A 24,266-nucleotide genomic window follows, 5' to 3' on the forward strand; every position below is an offset into this window, starting at 1 on the left:
CTGTGTAGAAACAATTGTCAGACTCGGAGGAGCCTCTTTTCCCCCCACCTAAGCGGGTAAATCCACTGTGTGGGAGTATTTTGGTTATTTAAAAGACATGAGGCAACATCAGTGTTGATGGACAGCCTATTTGCAAAATGTGTCGGAGAAAAGTGTCGGCTCAGTCGGGAAACACTTCAAACATGAAGCACCATCTCCGAGAGCACCAACCCACAGAATGTGTGGACATGAATGTAAGCGGAAAAACTCTGTGAATTGTCTGGTAATCAATTAAAAAATATAGATCCCCTTTCATAGAATACACAAGCAGATGCAATACACGTTTATAAGACTAGTTACCCATTATTTGGAATTGGTTTATAAGCTTACGTTGCGTTAGTGCTTCTGCTTTCTAAGCGCTTATCTGGAACATTTTGAAAGACTAAGGCAATGATGTATTTGCAAAATAATAAAACCCACAGAAAGTCACATTTACTGTGGTAAAACATTAATATATTACCTACAAATGTGACCTGATCCATCATTTTGGGTCATTTTGACCCCAAAACACATTTTTAATAAACGAGAAAAGTCTCAGCCATCAATAACAGATTAAGAAAAAATATATAATTCACATATACAAATTAATGCACAGATGTAATATTATATTTAAATTTTGGCGATATACTCCTCTCAAATTTATTGTTCTAGTCAAATAATGAACTACGGGCATTAGATGAGGTAAATGTCGCACGTTAGATGACAAGCCGACTCCCCGCGGTTGAAACACAGATTTGGCATGCAGATTAAACATTTTAGTAATGTATACTGTATTTTTTCCATTTTGTGCTACTTGTAATAATGTACATACAATGATACACCCACGGGCCGCGAGTGTTGCTCAGTGACGCTGATCGAACTTGAGGCAAAAACAGTGATGATTTTTGCCTCAAGTTCGATGAAATTTATGAACCATATAGGTTGTTTAAAAGTCATGTAGACATATTCACTTACGTGTGTTCACCGGTACAACAGAAAAAGTATCTTTTACGATCGTTTATTGATTATTTGTTTTAGTTTGGCTCCTCCTTTTTTGTCAGACTTGAAGCGACATGTCATAATATCAACTGCCCAACCTGAAGGCAGCATAAGGCAGATATGTGAAAGGAAGGACTAGCCTGAAAAATACTGTTTTATTTGCAGTGATTTGAGCTTAAAGAGCAAAATGTATACCAATTGTTGCCAGATTTTATTGATGATTTGACACATTATTGAAGCACAAAGAGTGAACTAACTTGCCTTAATGGGACTTTGGCTGAACTCATGGTGGCCTAGTGGTGCAGTGGCCTAGTGGTTAGTGCATATTCTCCAGCACATTGAGCCATGGTGCTAACACAGGCAATGCAAGTTTGAATCCAGCTTTCTACATTTTCTAATGCATTTTCCCCTCAATTTCTGTCCCCTTCTATTTGTCTAAAAGGTAAAAAGGCCACAAATATAAAGTGTACTCTGCCTCTTTGATATCAGAAAGGTACCACCTCTTTCAACCAATAATTATTTTGTGCTCTGCATATTATTAATTTGAAATCATGTTTACCACAGCCTGCGTAGCTGACTGCCTGCACATGCTGTTTCAAAACAAAGCTTAGCCAGTAAAGATCAATCACTATTGAAACAGAGCTGCACGGAATAAAAAAAGAGAAGGGTGGGGGTGGGAAAGATAGTGAGGGAGAGAGCGAGAGATAGAGAAGCAGAGGGGTAGGGCGGGAAAAAGCCTGCTCAGTTGAGCAGTATTAACACGGCGTAGCAATTTCATCTTCCCAAACGTGATCTGCTTTAACAAATGTGAGCGCTCAAATGCTTGTTGCCAGGTTACCGTCCAGCACTGTGAAAGGCAGGATTGTGTACGCGAGCGGCATGGAGAAGAACCGCTGACTTGCGCCCATCTCTAAAGAATTAATCACAGATGCATTCAGAAACAGGGGGAACACAATGAATAGGCTAGTTTGATCGGGATAGAAACTGCAGCGTTGACGCTGGAGCCGGGGGAAGCCATGCAGCTCCAGTCTGCAGCACAGTGCAAGGTGTCCGGCTTCATATTGAATGAAAGATGCGCCTTGTCTTCGAAAATGGAAGTCCACCGGTACGTACGCAAGGGGATTGTTCAGTGGATGCTCTGGGCAAAGCGTTCTGATACAAAAAACTGTTGCATATTGGAATACAAGCATCTGGTTTGGTGCATCCTTAATGTTGCCGTTATACTGCAAAACACATTGTTAGAAGCATCACCATGTCAAATGCACAAGGGCTGGGAAATTGCATAATTTAGGTTCATGTTTTAATTTCTGCTTCATCGTTGGCTCTCAGTGTGGGATAATGGGTTTAATAAAGCCTTGCTCTGTTGTAATTATGGTAGATGTGAGCTGCTTTAGGGGTATGGTGGAGGAAAATGTTTTCTGTTAGATTACAGTTTCATTTGCTCTAATAGCACCCAGCGCATTAGCATTAGGCAAGCCACCAATGTTTTAACTGAAAATTCAGTCATCAAACATTGATGGGCAATTTATCCCATTGCCAAAATGTTGCCCTACAGACCAAATCAAAAGTTGAGTTTTGTCCTCGTTTTACTGACGGGGTTCCAGATCAAATAAAATCTTTCTGGTCAGGGGTCTCAGAAGCTAAATTGTATTTATTCACACATTACACATTTATTATGTTATATCTGGTATCATTGAAGAGCCTACAGTATATGTTAATGGATGCACTTAGCTTTTACTATATATAGGTGTTGTTAGTAATATTAGTGTGTTATGTTTTCATTAAGAGCATTTTTTCATGCAAAGTTGACCTCAAATATTAGTATTCTCGGCAATGCGGTTTCTACCTTTTAAATGTTTGAAGTGCTTTACCAAAAGTTTTCAAGGAAAGGTGTTTCCCCATGTAGACACCATAAATGGCATGTTTTTAATAAACCTTGCTGCCATTCGCAGCCACGACTTACAAGTATCACTTATGACTTTCTTAAGGGGAACCTCCGTGCAAAAGACAAATGGTTATGCAGCTGATGTGAGAAGTCGTGTGCATTCTTTGGTTGTGAATGGCACCTCAGAAGTTGCTCACATAAACTGCTTGGAGTAAAACCAGGCTGTTGTCAGCACTCACCTGCCACTTTCTTGACACCCCAACACTTTGTAAAAACAATGAATTGCCTTGGCCTACGTAAACATGGTATGATCGTCAAACCTGCTGTTCGGTGTGCTCAGGTTGTCGGGTCATTCCTGAGGTAGAAATTTCTTTGAAATTCTTTGTCAATGTTCGTGATTTCACAGTACTGTGTTGAGGAAAACCAGTAGTGCTGGTCTTGTTTTATGAGGTGGGACTGCTTGTTCTTAAAGCTGATTTAACCTTAACACTGTTTTGCTTTGGCAACACTCATTCACACCACTTGAAATGCAAACAAAAGAATGTCACTGTTTATTTTTCCATTTTTACATTATATGTACAGACAATCTTACTTGTTCTCCAGACTTAATGGATAGCCAGTGTGTTTGTTTACTGGTCACTTTTAGGTCATTTCCATTGACTAATGAATATTGCAAAATGTTCATACCATGAATTGTTCTTTTTCTTTTGTAAATGATATGAGTATGAGTTCCTGGTATAATAACTTGTATATTGGTTTTGTAACTTTAAAGACCCCATGACATTTTTTTGTGTGCAGTTTTCTTTCCTGTGTTTCATTTCTGTGTCACTGTTCAATGTAATAGCCATGAACAGTGATTTTCTAGTTTCTGGTCAGTTGCAGGTTTAGTTGCAGGTAGTATTAGGGAGAGGGACATTCTCATTCTAGAGAGCATGTTATTGGACACAAAATTGTATAATGCAAGATGAATCATTGGTATTTTGTTCAGTTTTCCTGGAAGAGTACATCAAAATGGGGGGAAAATCTAATCTAAGTGATTTAGACCGTGGCATGATTGTTGGTGCCAGATGGGCTGGTTTGAGTATTTCTGTAACTGCTGATCTCTTGGGATGTTCACGCACAACAGTGAGTGGCAGTCCTGCGTATGGAACGCCTTGTTGATGAGAGAGGTCAATGGAGAATGGCCAGATTTTGTTCGAGCTGACAGAACTACAGTAACTCAGATAACTGCTCTGTACAATTGTAGTGAGCAGAATAGCAACTCAGAATGCACAACATGTCGAATTGAGGCGGATTGGCTACAACAGCAGAAGACCACATAAGGCACTTGATTAGGACCCCCTGTTCCTAATAAAGTGATCTGTGAGTGTAGATGAACTCAAAGCTTACAAGTATGTACTATAAGCCACAAAACTACAATTTTGGTCTTTTTGAATTCAGTGATTAGAAAGAATAGAGGGGGAATTATTGTGTTAAGGAGAGGTTGAGGTTTCCATGAGACTGTCAGAGGTCACACTAATTATTGTCAGTTTAAGTTCCAGTTATAGTTGCAAACCCAATTAGTACAAGTCTTCCACGTTTTTGAGGAGAGAACTGATTTTCTTTTTATCTCTTCGACTTTATAATACCAACCTTCTGCATATAATAGCTGTGTGGATTATACACGTTCTGCTTGAATAAAGATGGCAGATGGCAGCTGTCGAAATGAATATGTATTTAGGATAGCAGCATTTAAAAAATAAAATAAAAAATGTATTACTGTTTTTCATTGAACAGTCAAACATGGATGCCTTAAGGAAAAAGCATAAATGTGTGCTAAAATAGGTATAGGTACTGTATGTTGAAAATGGGGTAGAACAACGTATTCTGTGAAATGTTCTGGGTATTAAAACATCAGTTACTGCAAGTTCACATTCTCTGATTGAAACCATTCAAATCATCATGGGCATCATTATAAGGGAATTTTAGAATTGTGATTTCTTTTTTTTTTTCTGGCCTGGAAAAGCCATGAAATAAGTATAGTCTTTAAAATGGAATGAAAAGTCATGAAAATTTCTATAGTGAATTTGTTTTTCTTGTTTTGCTCTTATGGAAAGAATTGGTACTTTTATTCACCAAAGTGGCATTCAACTGATCACAATGTTTAGTCAGGACATTAATAATGTGAAAAATTACTATTATAATTTAAAAAAAAAAAAAATAAATTTCAGAACTTCTAAAAATACTTCAAAGAGTTCTCATCAAAAAATCCTCCATGTGCAGCAATGACAGCTTTGCAGATCCTTGGCATTCTAGCTGTCAGTTTGTCCAGATACTCAGGTGACATTTCACCCCACACTTCCTGTAGCACTTGCCATAGATGTGGCTGTCATGTCGGGCACTTCTCACACACCATACAGTCTAGCTGATCCCACAAAAGCTCAGTGGGGTTAAGATCCATAACACTCTTTTCCAATTATCTGTTGTCCAATGTCTGTGTTTCTTTGCCCACTCTAAACTTTTCATTTTGTTTTTCTGAAGTGGCTTTTTCTTTGCAATTCTTCCCATAAGGCCTGCACCCCTGAGTCTTCTCTCTACTGTTGTACATGAAACTGGTCTTGAGCAGGTAGAATTCAATGAAGCTGTCAGCTGAGGACATGTGAGGTGTCTATTTCTCAAACTCGAGAGTCTGATGTACTTATCCTCTTGTTGAGTTGTACATCTGGCCTTTCATATCTCTTTTTGTCCTTTTTAGAGCCAGTTGTCCTTTGTCGTTGAAGACTGTAGTGTACAACTTTGTATGAAATCTTCAGTTTTTTTGACAATTTCAAGCATTGTATAGCCTTCATTCCTCAAAACAATGATTGACTGATGAGTTTCTAGAGAAAGCTGTTTCTTTTTGTGTGTGCCATTTTTGACCTAATATTGACCTTAAGACATAACAGTCTACTGCATACTGTGGCAACTCAAAAACAAAAACAAAGTCAATGTTAAGCTTCATTTAACAAACCAAATAGCTTTCAACTGTGTTTGATTTAATGACAAGTGATTTTCTAGTACCAAATTAGCAATCTAGCAGGATTACTCAAGGATAAGGTGTTGGAGTGATTGCTGCTGGAAATGGGGCCTATCTAGATTTGATCAAAAATGACTTCTTTCAAAAAATTGTGATGGTGTACATCAGTAATGTCCTGACTATACTTTGTGATCAGTTGAATGCCACTTTGGTGAATTAAAGTACCAATTTCCTTCCGAAACAGCAAAATCTGTACATTTATTCCAAACCTTTGGCTGCCAGTGTATGTTTAGGTACTTACTGGAGACACTTATGTACACTAATAAGTGTAATAAATTAGATAAAATGAAAAAGATTGGTGCCTGGCACACAAATGGAAATTCACCCAGCAATCTCTAAATTCTAAACAAAATCTTAACTCGGTAATCATAAAAATCTGGAAACCCTGACTGAAAACATTCAAAACACTAATTTCCCACAATGCCCACAAAGTTCTTGCTTTTGCCTAGCAAATTGCTCTGTGGCTTCCTCACCATATGTGTCTTAGCCTAAGTGGAAACAAGTCATAATTACAAAGGTATTTGTGCTCTGCTCACATCAGGCTCCTTTTTAAGTGTGTTCTTGTCCCTTTGCCAGTGGCTTAAAAGTAGCCTCGTCTCTCAAATAGCTGCCCATGCAGAGGATGTCACCAGTGCTGTTTATACATTGATGATGTCTCCCATTGTCCTGCAAAGCATTGCATGAATGAATCTGCACCGGCATCCACCAGAATGGGTGTTCTGCATGACTCATGGTTTGCGAGTGGAGTGTATTTTAAGCCAGTGTATGTGGAGGAGGTGAGGTGTTGTCAGCACAGGGACTCTCCATCTCGACTGTGGAAGCAGTCGCTGCTGAATCTTGCAAAAGACTTGCATCATAGTAAGGATGCTCAGGTGAACAGTGAGCAACAGGTTGAGGCATTAGTGTGTCCATGTACAGGCTTTTGTTTGAGATGCTTTAAGTCCATTTAGTATTTTATTATAGCCCACACAATGTAGACTCAGCTTACAAATCTCTTCATCAAATCCAGAAGATAGGATGTGATTGGCTTAGATTCATAGGCGGAGCATGTGTTAGGCCGGGTGAGGCTTAGCCTTCCCCTGGCCAGTAAAATTTCTCAGTTCCTCCACATCATATAGCCTACAAACTTTAATTACTAGCGGGAAGGGAAAGCTGACTCTAGATCAGTGCCTGTGGCCAAATTCATCATAAAACGTAAATCGCCTTTAGTCACTGCATGGGTTGTCTTTATTTCTAAAAGAATTTAACATTTTAAAACAAATATAAAACAACGTAATGCAATTCGTACATAAATATTTATTAAATTATAGTTGCATTGAAACGAGTGTATCTGTATTTGTATCATTCCATTCCTTGCATCCATTCACATTTAAATCAATAGCCTAAGCATCCAATCAAACTCGAAATGATCCAGCATGGAGATGACTGAAAATGTTTTCATCTTCGTTCCTTGAGCTTGTGAAGAAGACTCTCTCCACAGGATTTTATTTTAATATCCAAAACTTTAAATCAATTGCATGACATAAGCCTATACTGTAGTTGTGGGACCACTTTTAATGGCATATGCATGTCCAAACTTTTTTTTTTTTTTTTTTTTTGCTGCATTAGCAAAGAGTGCTTACTACATAGTATTTAATTTGCTGTTATGCAGATAAAATAAATCTTGCATATTTGCTTGCTGTAGCCTAATATTGAATTGCTAAAATAATTATGAGTAGCCTACTGGCATCTGTGTAAACAACAATAATAACCATTTATTCATCTGGAAGGTTTTGTTTGGAGTGTGAACATTTACAGTTTGTAGTAGATGCCATTTAATAAAATATTTTGTCTTGAATGCAAGAGTTAAATTGAGATTTCGGAGGTGGGGAACCTTAAAATCGTGTGATTGCTGTTATAACATCCATTCAATTAAAAATATGGGTGTCTAAGTATTTGTAGGCCTGTATGGTATTTCATAGAATATAGAGTATATACATATAAGGGTGGTGATTTTGCTGTCACCTGGGTGGGCAGAGTGCCCCTTGATCGTTTCACTGTCAGTCAGGGCAAAGGTATCAAAAGTTTCTTGGGGGTCTCGAGGCAAATCTAGCCCCCTCTTAGACCTGGCAATAACTCCCAGCCTGGTTAAGCTGTTTTCTTGGCTGTGTTAGTGTTTGAGGCACATTTCAGCTTGTCAGGCCAAACTACACCAGCTGAGGACCAGGTTGGCGAGGTTGGGAGACAATTTATACCAGTATGGCTCTCTCAATTCAACTTTAAAACACAGCTGATATAGGCATACACATGTAGACCTTGGGCCATTGCGTTGCATTTTGTGCTGTTTGGGCATTCCAAATTGGGGAGAAATGGGGAGAGAAAAAAGTTAAACTTTTAAAAATGCATCTAGAGACCCTTGCATTCTGTTTCATTTGAGTTGTGCTCAGTCTAGTTGTTTATGAATGGAAAAACGCATGTTATGTATACTCCTCCAAGAAAAAGGCGTAATAATACAAGACTTAAAGACTAGTTAGTCGACTAGTCATTCAGGCGTCCTACCGACTAGTGTATTTTGAAAATTGTGTGTTTTGTGCATTACGTTTGTTCATCCCTCCGTAAGCCTGAAGACATTAGTGCACCATGTACTGGGTTTTTGTTCGAAACACTTAATGTTCATATAGTTTTTTTAGAACAGCAGGCACACATGTACTGTACCCTCAGCTCTCAAATCATCTTATCAAATCCAGCATGGTGATGGTGTATGGAATAGACTTGATATAGTTACCAGTTCTTTTACTGTGTTTAGGGGTTATCATGTGTCTACAGCGTGAGTTATATAGGAAGACATAAGGCAAACAAAAGCGTGAATGGTCTTTTTTCCTATTCATGCAGAATCTTTTTCCAGTATTATGTACGAGCTACACATAAAACCCACCCACGTACACAGTGTTGCTAAGGTGATGGCTTGAATTCCTCAGCCTATAAAAAGACCAAAAAGAGAGTGGAGAAAAAGACAGCATCAAGAGATTGTGACTTTTGAGGATGTCTGTCTCTCTCTTGACACTAGTGCACGATCACTACAGTCTAAAATCGTTTGATTGTCAAGGCTTTACAAAGCAAGCAAATAATTGTAACATTTGAGATTGTTCCCTATGATACCATAGCTATGTTTTGTGGCAAGGCATAAAGATTGTGTCACAGATAGTTGTGGAATACATAATGAAAAATGTCCGCCTCAAAATGGTGGGAATGAAATGCACAGGAAAGCAGATATGAGTGCTGATTCGGTTGACTAGCTGCTTCATATAGCTGCTTTATATAGCTGCTTTGAGATGGATGCCCTCCCCTCTCCAAATGTTTCTGTATAGCCATACTGGAAAAGCAACATTCAGAGATCTGAAAATCTCACCTGCGATGACTACTGGCACTTTCCTTGAATTTTACAATTTTCAAACAATAACTATGCAATGAACATCAAAATTCAAGGGTTACAAGCAAACAGGGTTGCAATTAATAAAAAAAATTATGATGCTGTTTGATGTAGTTGAGAAGGATATTACGTGAAGCGGGACGATCTTAAATCACAATTTTAAGGCGATGTTCAGATGTTTGATGCATTTTAAACAAGCTAGTTGTCATTCTAGGTATATTTTTTGTTAGACAATACTTTATCCAACATATACTGATAGATTTCATGAAAACAAATTAGAGGGACTTGTCCCACTAATGCATTAAAAAGTCACAAGTCAGCAATGTGTACCATTTTCATGGAAAATGACATTTTCATTTAAAAGCGCTACGTTAACACTTGTCTCAGAAATCTCAAAATCATTCAGCCAACTATCTGTTTGTGTTTTAGTCAGTTCTTTGTTTAATCATTATCTCTCTCTGAAACAAAGCGATCAGGGTTTCAGTTATTATTCACTGAATGCTGATATCTCCTTGTGGGTGTGAGATGGTATGCATCTCACAGCAGGAGTCGGAGCCTATTTCGAGCTCCCAGCAACACCTACACCATGCTGTGGACCCTCGAGCTCCCTGTGAGCAGTCAGTTCCCAGCCTGAGCCATCTCTGTTTGCAGGAGTACAGGGTTAATAATAGCTCCTGTCTGCTCTCTCTCATGCACCTGTGGCTAGTTGAGTTGGAAAAAAGTGGAAAAAGTGTTATTTTAGGGTCTGTAGACCTCTAAGGGATTTGTACAATCTTTTAGATGGAGAGGCTTAGCCCTCTTGGTACAGTTGAAGTCAGAAGTTTACGTACACCATAGCCAAATAGATTTAAACTCAGTTTTTCACAATTTCTGACATTTAATTGTAGAAAAAATTCCCTGTCTTAGGACAGTTAGCATCACTACTTTTTTCTAGAATGTGAAATGTCAGAATAATAGTAGAGAGAATGATTTATTTCAGCTTTTATTTCTTTCATCACATTCCCAGTGGGTCAGAAGTTTACGTACACTTTGTTAGTATTTGGTAGCATTGCTTTTAAATTGTTTAACTTGGGTCAAACATTTTGGGGAGCCTTCCACAAGCTTTTCACAATAATTTGCTGGAATTTTGGCCCATTCCTCCAGACAGAACTGGTGTAACTGAGTCAGGTTTGTAGGCCTCCTTGCTCGCACACGCTTTTTCAGTTCTGCCCACAAATTTTCTATCGGATTGAGGTCAGGGCTTTGTGATGGCCACTCTGCCACAACTTTGGAGGTATGCTTGGGGCCATTGTCCATTTGGAAGTACCATTTTCGACCGGGCTTTAACTTCCTGGCTGATGTCTTGATGTTGCTTCAATATATCCACATAATTTTCCACCCCCATGCTTCACAGTTTGGATGGTGTTCTTCGGCTTACAAGCTTCACCCTTTTTCCTCCAAACATAATGATGGTCATTATGGCCAAACAGTTCAATTTTTGTTTCATCAGACCAGAAGAAATTTCTCCAAAAAGTTAGATATTTGTCCCCATGTGCTCTTGCAAACTGTAGTCTGGCTTTTTTTATGGCGGTTTTGGAGGAGTGGCTTCTTCCTTGCTGAGCAGCCTTTCAGGTTATGTCTATATAGGATTTGTTTTACTGTGGATATAGATATTTGTTTCATCCAGCATCTTCACAAGTCCTTTGCTGCTGTTCTGGGATTGATTTGCACTTTTTGCACCAAACTACGTTCATCTCTAGGAGACAGAACGCGCCTCCTCCTTGAGCGGTATGATGGCTGTGTGATCTCATGGTGTTTATACTTGTGTACTGTTGTTTGTACAGATGAATGTGGTACCTTCAGACATTTGGAAATTGCTCCCAAGGATTAACCAGACTTTTTTTCTAAAGTCTTCTTTTGATTTTCCCATGATGTCAAGCAAAGAGGCACTGAGTTTGAAGGTAGGCCTTAAAATACATCCACAGATACACCTCCAATTGACTCCAATTAGCCTATCAGAAGCTAATTGCCTAAAGGCTTGACATCATTTTCTGGAATTTTCTTGGAATTGTGAAGTAGTCAGTTAAAAGTGAAACAGTCTGTCTGTAAACAATTGTTGTAAAAATTACTCATGTCATGCACAAAGTAGGTGTCCTAAATGACTTTCCAAAACTATAGTTTGTTAATATGAGATCTGTGGAGTGGTTAAATGAGTTTTAATGACTTCAACCTAAGTGTATGTAAAATTCTGACTTCAACTGTAGCTTATCTGTAGCCTTGCAATTATTCATTTTGTATATTTTGCCATTAATGTTTGAAAAATTAATTTTTTTCCTTTAAATCATGTGTTGTTCATATAAAACTAGCCTGATATCGCTACTGGGGAAAAAAAAAAAAAAAACTTTAAACCAACCTAAAGTGGTTTGATGGTCTCCCAGCTTCGCCAAGCTGATTAGGCTTGTCTGTTGCACTGGTTTTTAGAGGGGTTTTGGGCACTTGTCAGATGGACAGATAAACCAGGCTCGTTTTCAGCTGAACCTCGCCTTATAATACAGCTTAAACTGGTCTAACATGGATTGCTGGTCTTAGCTTGTGTAAGTTAGTTAATACATAATTAATACATGTTTTTCCCCTTTACTCCCAGCTACGTGTGGTTCGCATAATTGTCTATGAAAATAACGAGCTCACAGATCAATAATTAATTTGCTGATTTGATGCAGTGGCAATGTTTAAGTTTCCAGTGCTTTTCAGGAAGCCAAGGTGTTGTTGGAATGGTTTGGTTTCTTGTGTAATGAGCAGGTAGATATGGCAGTGGCAAATACTGTTGTTTTCACCATCTTGGTGTTCCCCGAGAAAGTTATAACACCTTCAACAACAGTCCCTTTCAGACACCAGGCGAACTCATCAGTGAAGGGAACACAGAACTAAAACCTCAGTTAATAAGTCATGTGTTGAATTGTATTATTTTATATATATATATATATATATATATATATATATATATATATATATATATATATATATATATATATAATTGTTTCTGCTATGGAAATTTACACTATAAATCTTAGTTAAATGTGTCCTGTGAGTGCAATTGTTATCACAAATATTGGTCCCCATTTGGACAGGTTCAAAGTCCCAGGTTTTCCTTTTTTTTTTTTTTTTTTTTTTTTTTTTTTTTTTTTTTTTGCCATTCCAGCCTCACTTAGAAATACCATCCTGTTATCCATGAAAATACCCCTCTTTCTCGCAGAATTGACTCACTGACACAAATGAGTGTGCTCTTACTAGCTCGGCAAACAAGGGTTTCAAAGAAGGTTGAACTGTGTATCTTGTTTGTGGGCTTTGTTTCTCTGGCAGCATTGTCTGTGAAAGTTTGAGGGCACATTTCCCAGCCATTCAACCTCAAAGATTTACAGCACTATCTCTGTCCTTTGTCCTACTCAACTTTTAATGCTAAGAACTGGGGTATGAGTCCCAAAGAGCACATGAGCCAAAAGTGTCATAGAAGCACCACAAAATGATGTGGTTGCTTCAGCAATTGCATTTTTCATGTCACATTTGGATTTTATGAAACTATCGGTTAGGTTAAATGTTTAGGAAAAAGAGGTTGCTTTTGTTTATTTAAAACTCGCTACAGCATTAGCCTTCAAACATCATCTGTTTTTAGTTTCGCATTTGCTTTTTATGACACTATCGGTTAGGTTAAGGTGAAACATTTAGGATAGGGAGGTTGGTTTTGTTGATGTAAACTCAATAGGGCATTAACCTTAACCTCATCTTTTTGGGAGAAAATGTTACTCTTTCAGCACCACACAGTGGACATTTCATCTTGCAAATGCTGCAATATGTGTAAGGAAACATGTACTATTATATCAATATACTATATATATTTGTATTGCTCTGCTCTAAAATATCTAATCAGCTAAATATTGCTCTTATGTAAAGTAGGACATGCCCATAAGCCATATTGATGTCTGATTAGTGAGAAAATCGTTATTTTGAGTTGCTGCTTTTCAATGAATCATTTAAAGTGGTTCAGGAATTGGTTTGCTAATTCACTAGCAAATTAGTCTGAATCTGAATGATTTAAAAAAAAAAATACTTATCTAGTAATTACAAATGACTTGAAATGTCAGGGAATAGTCATGAAACTTAATTGGTCAAAAAGTTTGGAAATCCTAAAAACAAGACCAACTTCAAGGGAGTACTCTGGCAGAGTTGGTAGAGTTTTGTCTGACTTTTTCAATGTTTGTCTATATTTTTTATTTTTTGCTTCACACAAGATCTTGAGAATTCCTCAGAAATCCCTTGGTGTCTGAGCAAGATTGCATTCGATCTCTCTTGTCCTGAGGCCAGCGGGTCTGCTTGACTTGTGAGGAGGTTAGGAATCCTTGTGTTTGCTGGAGTCTCAGTGGATTTGTGACACGACTTAGACATGGCAGCTTGTGAGAGTTACAGTGTTAGACGATTTGAGCTGTGTAAACAAACTAAGTGTGAGAGTGTCTTGAGTTGCCCTGCACAACATCATTCATGTCATCCCTTCAGGGCTAACTGGATTGTACATTGACATAAACGGTCTACGTAATTCATGAGCCAAGATAATATTGTCCATTCTGCATTGTCAACATATGTAACACTAAGATGATTGCTGTGTTCCACAACCTAGCAAGCTGCCTCAGTAGGCAGTATTGCAAGGCATTATAGAAGCATGCTCTTGATGCAAAGGCTTTTCTAAAAGGTAGGCAGCATATTTGTGCTTCCTCCATGATACCTAATTTTGGCCAAATTCTAAATGCAGCATGGCATGTAAGGCATGTTTTGCGGAAAAGGCAATTCCTTAATGCAATGCGACAAGCTCAGTAAAGAAATCCATCCAAGATGGCAGATGAAATGAGTGAAATCTTGATTATAAATATAATTCAGTACTGAAAGAGTTGATTAATATACATAAAAATGGACTGTTTTACCAAATGTTTGTGTGTACTGTATATGTTTGTGCTTATTAGAGTATGGTATCGTTAGTTTAGCTTGCTACCTATCTAGAGCTCCAGATCAGTCACATACTGTATGAGTTTCCATTTCCGTTAGGATGCTACCTTTTGGTGCCGTTTACACTGAATGTTTTCTTGCACTAATAAAAGCTACATGCAGTGCAATGAATAGAACAGTCTCGAGATGCTCTTTTAAAAGTGAAACAACGAGAAGTGAGAAGCAGTGCAATGCTTTCAGATGTCAGTTTAGCACGTTTACATAGAAAAACAATTAAAAGCAGTACAGATGGATGCAAAAACATGTTTGGTGTGAACAGTCCCTTAGAATGTAGCTTCCTATGTAGGCTATAGACCTCAAGGCAGATTACTAGGTTTTGGAACAGCACAAGACAAGCAGGCCTTCATCGTAACTTGTGTGGTTTATTTGTGAATGACTGTGTTACATTGACAGCTCCATTGTCTCTGCCTTTGAGGATGTTAGATTGAGCCATGTAGAAGGTTGATGATAATTTCATTTGATGTTGCGGGTGCTGGTTGCATAATCAGATCTTGGTTTACCATGCTCTTTCCCCAGAGCATTTCACAGGCAGCGTTTTCTCTCACGTCACTGCAGCCTCAGCACGAAGCGCTCTGTTGTATTTTGGCTATTGAGACGTTAATGTGATGAGGGAATGAAACTGTTTTCTGATTGCAGTGCTTTGGGTAGTATTTATAAAAGAGGGGTTTTGTTTACAGCCAAATAAATTCCGCACAATAATTTTTCAGTTTGTCTTTGATCAAAATGTCAAACACTTGACTTGGAGATAAAAAATTGTACCTGTTATCTTTGATATAATTCAGGTGTGCAAAGGCAAAACTCAGCAAATACACATTTTGTCAAAACTGAGTTATAACCAATATAACAGATTCTTGAACATATCTAATCAGTGCATTACAACGTGTGTATGTGCAACACATTTGGCTGGACAATCAAGTAGACAATTAGTTTCAGTGTTGGCATAGTTACTGTGTCTTACCTTTTGTAGGGCAGTATTATATGATTGCCATTTTTCATTTGAACATAGAAGAAAAGCAATGGATATTAGAATTGAATAATAGGAGACTACAAAATGAATAAAATCCCAAAAGCAGTTTATTGTGAAACAAAAATTCCAATAATAACCAGAGAAATTAAGATTTGGTGCACAACGCTGAATTTTTTACTTGAAACAAGCCTATAAACACTGGGGACTCTTATTTTGAAATTACAGAGCTTTGGCTATGTTACAATGTTCTATTTGTGAGTATTTTCCAAATGAAGCTTTTTATAGCACATAGATTCACCAGATGAAGAGTTTATTTATATATTTCACCAGATGAGGTTTATTGATAAGGAATAAAAATAAAATAAAAAATTAAACAGTTAGGGGAAAAAAATATCGACAACTATTGGCATATATTTTTTTTTCTGATAACCGATAATTCCAAAAAGCAACTATCGGTACTGATTAATCGGTAAAACCGATATATCGGTCTACCTCTGCTTTAAATTCCAAACAAGGGGATATAAAGTAAACATACACATGTTATATAGAAATATAGTATTTCAAATTTCTTTTTTTTTTTTTCATCTTTGGAAGGTGGACTTATACTAAAGTGTACCAAAAAGATAAATGTTTCAAAGATTTGTAAATATTTTTCTATTTTAATATATTAGTATTCATGTCATTCTACCCTGTGCAGTATTTGTAATTACAAGGAAATTACATTTTATTGTATGATTTCAAGTTTGCAATTTGAATAAATTACATCTTAGGGGTCATCCACGCAGGGCATGTTCTCAACTACAAAAAGCTAAATGCAGTGCAGAAGAGTGCAGGGTTTTTTAAGACCCTTTTTAAAAAGTTGATCTACTTTTAACTTGACATCTTAAAAAAGCAGCATAAATGGTGCAAGATGCTAAAAACACAGCAAAATAAATGATCAGAGATTTCGGTCTAGCGCATGTTTACATTAGACCAACAATAAACAAATTATGCAGCGAAACGCAAGAACACATTGTGTGTGAACGGCCCCTTAAGGTGTAAGTGCATTAATCTTACACCGTAAGTGACATGTACAAAACATCATTCAAATGCAATTATTTATGTGACAATCATCAGCTATAATTTCAAAAGCTTCTGCTAAAGTACTGTATTTTGCTGTGGTCTGACTCACAACACTCAAAAGAAATGATTGTGTTTTAGTATGAGTGGGGAATTTCATCTTGGTTCAAGGGTACAGCCAAGGCTACAATGACTGCATGGGCCTATGGTGCAGGAAGTAAATGTGTAATGCTTTGAGTCATAAATTTGTTTTAGGAGTTGGGGTTTTTGGAGATGTGTCATGGCTTCATTCCCTCATCCAGTCTCCTGTTTAAGTTATTAGCTTCTTGACTGTCTGCCATCAATTATTCTGTAATATGGCATAGACCACCAGAGAGCCCGTCCTGCATGCCTGTTCCTTAATTAAAGTGCAGAGATTGTCCACCAAGACCAATCCTGTTAAATTAGCCCTTATCTGCTAGGTGGATGATCCTGGGATCTCATTACAGTCCTTAGATTTATTTCACAGAGCAGCAAAACAAAACACTCGACAGTCTGTTGATTTATATTCTGGAGTGCTTGATCATGATTAGTTATTTCACCAGATTAACTTGATGCTGTTAGCTGTGTGGCATCTGATTCTCCCTAGAAGTGCATATCCTGTCTTTTTTACAAGAATATCAAAGTTCTGTCTGTTCTTAAACAACTTCTGAAACTTGTTCTGAACCTGTATGACTTTCTTCTGTGGAATACAAAAGGAGATGTTGTGCAGAATGACCGTCTCAGTCACCATTCACTTTCATTTTATGGGAAATAGATGCAACGAAAGTGAAGGTTGACTGAGAAATTCTGCCTAACATCTCCTTTTGTGTTCCAAAGAGGAACTTACTGGTTTGGAAGTTACATCAACTCTGAACCCCCCCCCCCACGGTTCATGTAAAAACGTGCAGTCAACGCTGTCAAGTATTATGATATATCGTACAGTTCGTCATTAAAGACCATTAATGTCACAGTTGCCTTGGCTTTTACGCAAGATGTCACTTGGGTCATATTGTACATTTTGACAAGCAACAATCGTAATAGACAGAAAAAACACCGTACATATACCCAGCTATAGATGGCAACAAAGTCACTGAATGACTAAATCGCTGTAAATGTATTAAAACTGTTCAAGATGAAATATGGCCATAATATTTTCAAGGTTTCTAGAGTAGAGGGATATAAACAAGCCGAGTTATTTTCTTTAACAAGGTATGAGTACTTCCCAACCTTTATCTTACACTCTCGCTCCCCTTTTTCCACCTGCATTAAAAGTGTTGCTTCCTTGTGACTGCATGTTAAAGAACGTGCAAGCATCTTTCAGTGGCTCTTTCCTATTCTATTAAAGCAATGGGAGGTTGAAGTCACTGTAAATAATTTAGTTTTATATGCAAGGCAGGATTGCCCTATAGTGCAAAGTGAGCAGAGAGACAGGGAAATTGATTTTCAGTGTTTACATTTAATGGGAGACTGCATAATGAAAGTTTGACCTATAAAGGTGTACTGCCCTTGAGTGCTAATGCAGTATCACATGATGCGTTGTTCTCAGCAGCGTTGTGGAGTAATTAACCAAAAGTTGTGACACTACTAACTTAATTACATTTTTCTGTAGTGTGACAGTAACTCAGCTATTTTCAAAATAGAAATATATATGTAAATATACAAAATAAATATGTAATTGTATTGCATGCACAAGTTTACATTCAAGCAAACTGAGTTAATAATCATAAAATTATCAAAGATTAATAAACAAACACTTGGAACTCATTTCCAAACAGAAGAAATGTTTATTGTCATCTTAAATATTGACACTCATATTAATTACTGGGAAATCTGATTGATTTTAGTGTATCTGTTGGTTTGGTCAGTTCATTAAAGTGGTGTTTTGTTAATGGAGTGTTTAGTGTAAATTGATCTATTTAAATTCTGTTTTATATTGCCATCCGCAAAGATAAAGTTAGCTACATTTTTAGTAACTTCTGGTGTGTGGCTGACTGCTCTGCTTTCAAAAGGGTAGTTTTCACTGTAGTTGAACTTCAAATTATAAGTAGCTTGTAGCATGACAAGTTACATTTTTAAATTAGCTTTCTCAACACAGCTTCTCAGTAGTTTAAGCTTTCAGTGATTTGAAAAGCAATTAGGCTGACTTCGGCTTTCCACATGGATTTGATGGACAGTTAACTTCTGTTGTCTTCTCATTAAATGTAATGCTCTGGGGCCGGTTGCACAAGCTGCACGTAAGTTACAACTTAGCCTAGTTGTGGCGTAAATGGGCACTGTCACAATTTACGCACTACTAAATATCTGAGCATTGCACCATTAAATTTAGGTAGGACGTAACCCTACGTATGAACTAAATATTTACGGAAGCCTCCGACCAGGAGTAACGGTTGGAATAAAAACATCAATGAGCTCATGTTTTGCGTGACGGGCATCAATCATTTCGACATACAGTATGATGTTGACATTTACACTCGTTTACATTTACGAGAGAGAAAATTTTTTACTTTTAAGCGGCTCTTCAGCATGAACCCGTTCTAACGGTGCAGTTTTCAGGATGCGTCACCCGGTGTCAAGTTTCAACATAAATGAAATATATATATATATATATATATATATATATATATATATATATATATATATATATATATATATATATATATATATATATGATATTAAAATGAATAAATGTCTGTTTTTTTCCAGCCTGTTGTATTAGAATTTATTATCACCCCTTATTTATTTTAGATACAGTTCCTATATATTATTATTTACACAGGGCAAATATACTATTTATCAAATCTACTTTTATAACGTATCGTATTTTAATGGGATATGATTTATTACAGCTGACTGTTACGTGAGCAAACAAGGTTTGAACATCAACTGTAACAAGATCAAATTGAAGCTGATGGCTTTTTAACACTTCTATGTACAAATTTGAAGGCTGCTTATTGGATCAATACAGGTAAACGTCATATTATGCGACTACGCATTACTTTACGGAGAGCTTATGACCTGCTAGTTAAGTCTTTCCTTAAGAACAGGTGGTGGAACCAAATTAAGCACTGACTTAGTTACAAACTAACTAGTAGTTACTAAGCCCTCAGTGTGAACTTTACGTACCAACTTACGCACAGCTGGTGCAACCCTACCCTGAACTCCAAGTTTACTGCTGCATTAGGCTCAGTCTGTTTCTAAAAGGGTTTGTAGACTGAAGTTGCCTTTTATTGAGTGAAGTTGTGATGTGTTTTTGTTTGCTTCGTTCTTTTGAACCATTGAAAATGGCAAATTTGTTTCCTGTCATCCAATCATGAATATGTCTCTCTTCTTTCTTTTCAGCGAGCAGAGCATCTGTCAAGCGCGGGCTGCTGTCATGGTATATGACGACGCCAATAAGAAATGGGTTCCAGCCGGTGGATCCACGGGCTTCAGTCGAGTCCACATCTATCACCATACTGGCAACAACGCCTTCAGAGTAGTGGGCCGTAAAATTCAGGACCACCAGGTAAGAAAAGGGAGCAGTGGCCTAAATGAGTTGTAATCTATGATGGATTCCCAAAACTAATTCTACTGCTGAGAAGTTTCCACACATTTCACATCAAGTTTCGCAGGTTAAATGGTGGGCATTCACCCAATAGATTTTTCAGATTATATTTCCATGTCCATATAACATTGTGGAGCATTGTGGAACTAAAAGGTGTTTGAGTATTGAGGAGTATGTTTTTGAGAAGTACAACAGTACTAAAGTGAGGCAGAATTCTCATAAAAAAGTACTATCTCCCTTAACCATTAAATGTATTGGTGTTTGGCCAAACATTATTACATACCTCTGGTCTTTAGTGACCCGGAATGTATATCTCTCACAAACTGATCTACAAAATGCACAGAGTGTACAATTTTCAAAACTTTTTCAAGACAATTAGAAAATGAAATATTCTGATATATATTGATGTTTTATTTTTCATATATCAAAGAGATGATGCAACAAATATAGAACAGGACTAATTTCTTTCACTCTGAAATTCAATGTGTTGCTGTCAAACACATATAGAGCTACACATAAGGTAGATGTGTTATCTCAGGCCCTTGTGTTTACTCTAAATAGATGCACAATATAATTTCAGTAGTACACCAAAATGACAATAGCCAAATCATACTGTTTGTGTTACACTTGCTATAGTTTACTTTCACCTTGCTTCGTCAAATAGCAATGTCAAATGTACATCAAGTCAATCACTACAACATCAGAGCCACCTTGAGGAAGAAATGGCATGCATAACGTGTATGTATGGACTACTGATAATTCACCATTGTCACATAGAATATGTACATGATGTAGGGCTGTAACTAACGATTATTTTGATAATTGACTAATCTAACGATTATTAGAATGATTATTCAACTATTTGGGCGAGTATTGCAACGATTAATCATTAGCTCTTAACCGACTATTCATCTTGTGACCCGACTTAAAAGGTTGTATTAAACGTGCTTGCTAACAATAAAGCGGACAAAATCATCTTTTAAACATTCCCCTAAATAACATTCACTGAATTAAAGGAAAAAAAGTACTTTTAAGTTTAATTCAGTAAAAAATTCACAGCAAAAAATCCTATTGTTATCAAGTGTTTTTGTCTTGTCTAAAAATACATTTACTTGAGAAGCAAAATTGAAGATATTTTGACTTGCTTTAAGAGACAAATATAAGTGTATTTTGTATGTGTATTTTTTCACTTGGTTATACTTCTGCAAGTTCAGTAAAAACAAAATATACTTATATTCAAGATCTATTCTCTAAAAGTCTAAATATAATATATGCTGCTTCTCAGGTGAATGCATCTTTTGTTTTTTAAAGGATTTTTAGATATTTAAAAATATTTGTATTTTTAATATTATATTCAACATTCTCAGATAACAATTTTTTCTTCTGAGGTATAGCTGCTAAAGTAAATGTAATTTTTGTATTTATTTATTTTAATTTGGAATGGCCAGTTCCCAATGCGCTCTAAGTCCTCATGGTGGCGTAGTGACTCGCCTCAATCTGGGTGGTGGAGGACGAATCTCAGTTGCCTCCATCAATCCGCGCATCTGAGACCATCAATCCGCGCATCAATCCGCGCATCTTATCACTTGGCTTGTTGAGCGCGTTACCGTGGAGACGTAGCACGTGTGTAGACCCACGCTATTCTCCGCGCCATCCATGCACAACTCACTACGCGCCCCACCGAGAGCGAAAACCACATATTATAGCGACCACGAGGAGGTTACGCCATGTGAATCTACCCTCCCTAGCAACCGGGCCAATTTGGTTGCTTAGGAGACCTGGCTGGATTCACTCAGCATGCCCTGGATTCAAACTCACGACTCCAGGGGTGGTAGTCAGCAACAATACCACCCAGACCCCCAATGTATGTTGTTTTAAAGGAGTTTTAGATATTTATATTGGAAAACAAGCCAAAACAAAAACAAATCAAAAACATATTTTGTTGCAGTGTATAATGGGGTGAAGACTACCATCTCTTACCTTTTTGTTCACTTCAATCCATCTCTAACTCACAAAAACAAAAAAACAACAAAACAAAAGACTCTCTTATATTGCCAATTTTCTTCACGTTAAGAAATGCACAGTGACACATACTGTATTATGATACAATAAGTCATGAACTGCAGCAAGCTCGTGCGCTAGAGGGATGAGCGTCCCCGCACCAGAGTGTACCTCAGCCGGATGCAGTTTCAATCTCTCCTCCTTAGATCAGGACACTTCACGCAACTCATAGAAGAGGTGCTGAATGTACAGAGAAATGCCAGTTTCTGAGTTTGTAGTCATTTACATGATTTGCTTCCTTATTATTTGAACTTTAATAAAGCAATAATGCATGAAATATACCTGCATTAAAGATGCAATGCCAAGGTGTTTCCTTTAAAGACGCTCGACTGGCAAGTTTTGCTTCAGTGGAGCGTCAGCTCCGGCTCTGCTTATTTCACAACGAGGGTGCTTCTGTATTTACTTATTTGGTATTTTTGTATAATTCCCTCATACTTTGCAATCTACATCACCTAAAGCTGTGAAAGTTTAGTGTGCGTCTGGACTGTTAGCTGTGCTTTCTTCCTCTCCTCAGTCAGGTGTGAGCTGCAGTGCTGCTCTCCGCGCCATCATTAGAGTTTCATATGATTACATTACATTAAATGAGATCAAACGACTATTCGACAACAATAAATGATGTCGATAATCATTTCAGCCCTAACATGTAGTAGTAATTTGTGTAAATATAGTACTAATATGTTTTGTGGTAGATAAATGTGTGTGTATATATATTGCAATCAAAATTATTCAACCCCCCCCCCCCCACCCCCACAAGACAGTAAGGATTTACAAAGGTAAGCTTTCCTGATGACCCTGAATTTTTAGATTACTTCTATATCAGTTGAGTGACACATTCAAAGTCATAGTGTGAATATATAACCTAATATTTCTAAATAGCAGGATTTCTTTTTAAATACAGCCATGTCATAATTATTCATGCCAACCCCTATTGCATGTAGCTGTTTCTTAAATATGTTAGGCTACACATGTAAAACAAAATTAAGCCATCAATATGCAATGGCACTTAAGTTTTAAAATGTAAGTTTAGTGTTGTAGGCAAAAATGTATTTCTATGCAAAAAATGCAATTTAAAAATAAGCTGTCACAAAAGCTAATAGAGGAGATTATTTCATTACACAAGAAAGGTCATGGCTAAAAGTACATTTCCAAGGCACTTCAGTTTCCAAAAGACAAAGTTGGCAGCACCATTCATAATTTTTTTTTTTTTAAATATGGTACAACAGCAACCTTCTTGGGTGCAAAACTTCAAGGGAAATGTTGACTTGAATATTCAAGAAGGAATTTGGAAAGACCTGTGGAGTCCTGGAAGAAGGTTTTATGGACATATGACACTAAACTGAAAATGAGTTTTAGACCCATGGGTCAGCAGTACGTCTGGAGTAAGAGAGGCAAGGTGATGTCAAGAATGGCACCATCCCCACGGTCAAGCATGGAGGTGGGTTAGTCCTGTCATGGGGGTGTTTTACAGCTGCAGGAAACGGCTATCCTGTCTATGTGACTGATGCCCTGAATTATTTCAGGTGTCAGGCCATTTTGGCAAAAATGTGATGCCTTCAGTGTGTAAATTGAAGCTCTGTGATCACTGGACTTACCAGCAAGACAATAACACCAAGAATATATCCAAGTTGTCCAAAATCTGGCTCAGGGATGGGTTGTGGAATGTCCTTGGATGGCCCTTTCAGTCCATCATTAACATCCCATTGAAAATCTTTGTTGGGATTTCAAGGAAGCAGTGGCAGCACAGAAACCAAAGAATATCAATGAGCTGGAAGCTTTTGCTCATGAGAAATGTGTAAAAATTCCAATAGAGAGGTGTCCGAAGCCTGAGAACACTTACCTGAAACATTTATTTGCTGTTATTAAGGGTAAAGGATGCTCCACAAATCATTGACTTTGGGGGTTGAATATTTTTGACATGACATTTGTGGAGACAATTAGTTATTTTTTATTTAAAAAAAATGTGGGCAAACTGAGCTCTCTTTTTCTCAAAATCACTCGTGTATTACAAACTGAGGTTTTAGTTGATGCTTTAATTCACATCACCAGAACGTATTGCTGGTCAGGGGGGTTAAATAATTTTGATTGCAACTGTGTGTGTGTGTGTGTGTGTGTGTGTGTGTGTGTGTGTGTGTGTGTGTATATAAAAAAAAAAATATATATATATATATATATATATATATATACACATACATACATACATACATACATACACACACA

General features: G+C 37.3%; 1 protein-coding gene across 5 annotated transcripts in view; it reads left to right on the plus strand.

Moving 5' to 3' along the window:
* Positions 1-24,266, plus strand: part of LOC127415706 (protein enabled homolog) — a 153,147-nt gene that overhangs the window by 51,039 nt on the left and 77,842 nt on the right. For 2 of the 5 annotated variants that reach the window (XM_051654537.1, XM_051654538.1), the window contains one exon: positions 19,784-19,949. In XM_051654537.1, the coding sequence (XP_051510497.1) occupies positions 19,784-19,949 (166 nt within the window). Of the gene's footprint in view, positions 1-1,850; positions 2,123-19,783; positions 19,950-24,266 lie in introns of those variants that run through there. The other 3 variants (XM_051654536.1, XM_051654535.1, XM_051654539.1) reach the window with 3 other exon arrangements.

Source organism: Myxocyprinus asiaticus, chromosome 25 (genome assembly GCF_019703515.2).
Source record: "Myxocyprinus asiaticus isolate MX2 ecotype Aquarium Trade chromosome 25, UBuf_Myxa_2, whole genome shotgun sequence".
Classification (NCBI taxonomy): Eukaryota; Metazoa; Chordata; class Actinopteri; order Cypriniformes; family Catostomidae; genus Myxocyprinus; species Myxocyprinus asiaticus.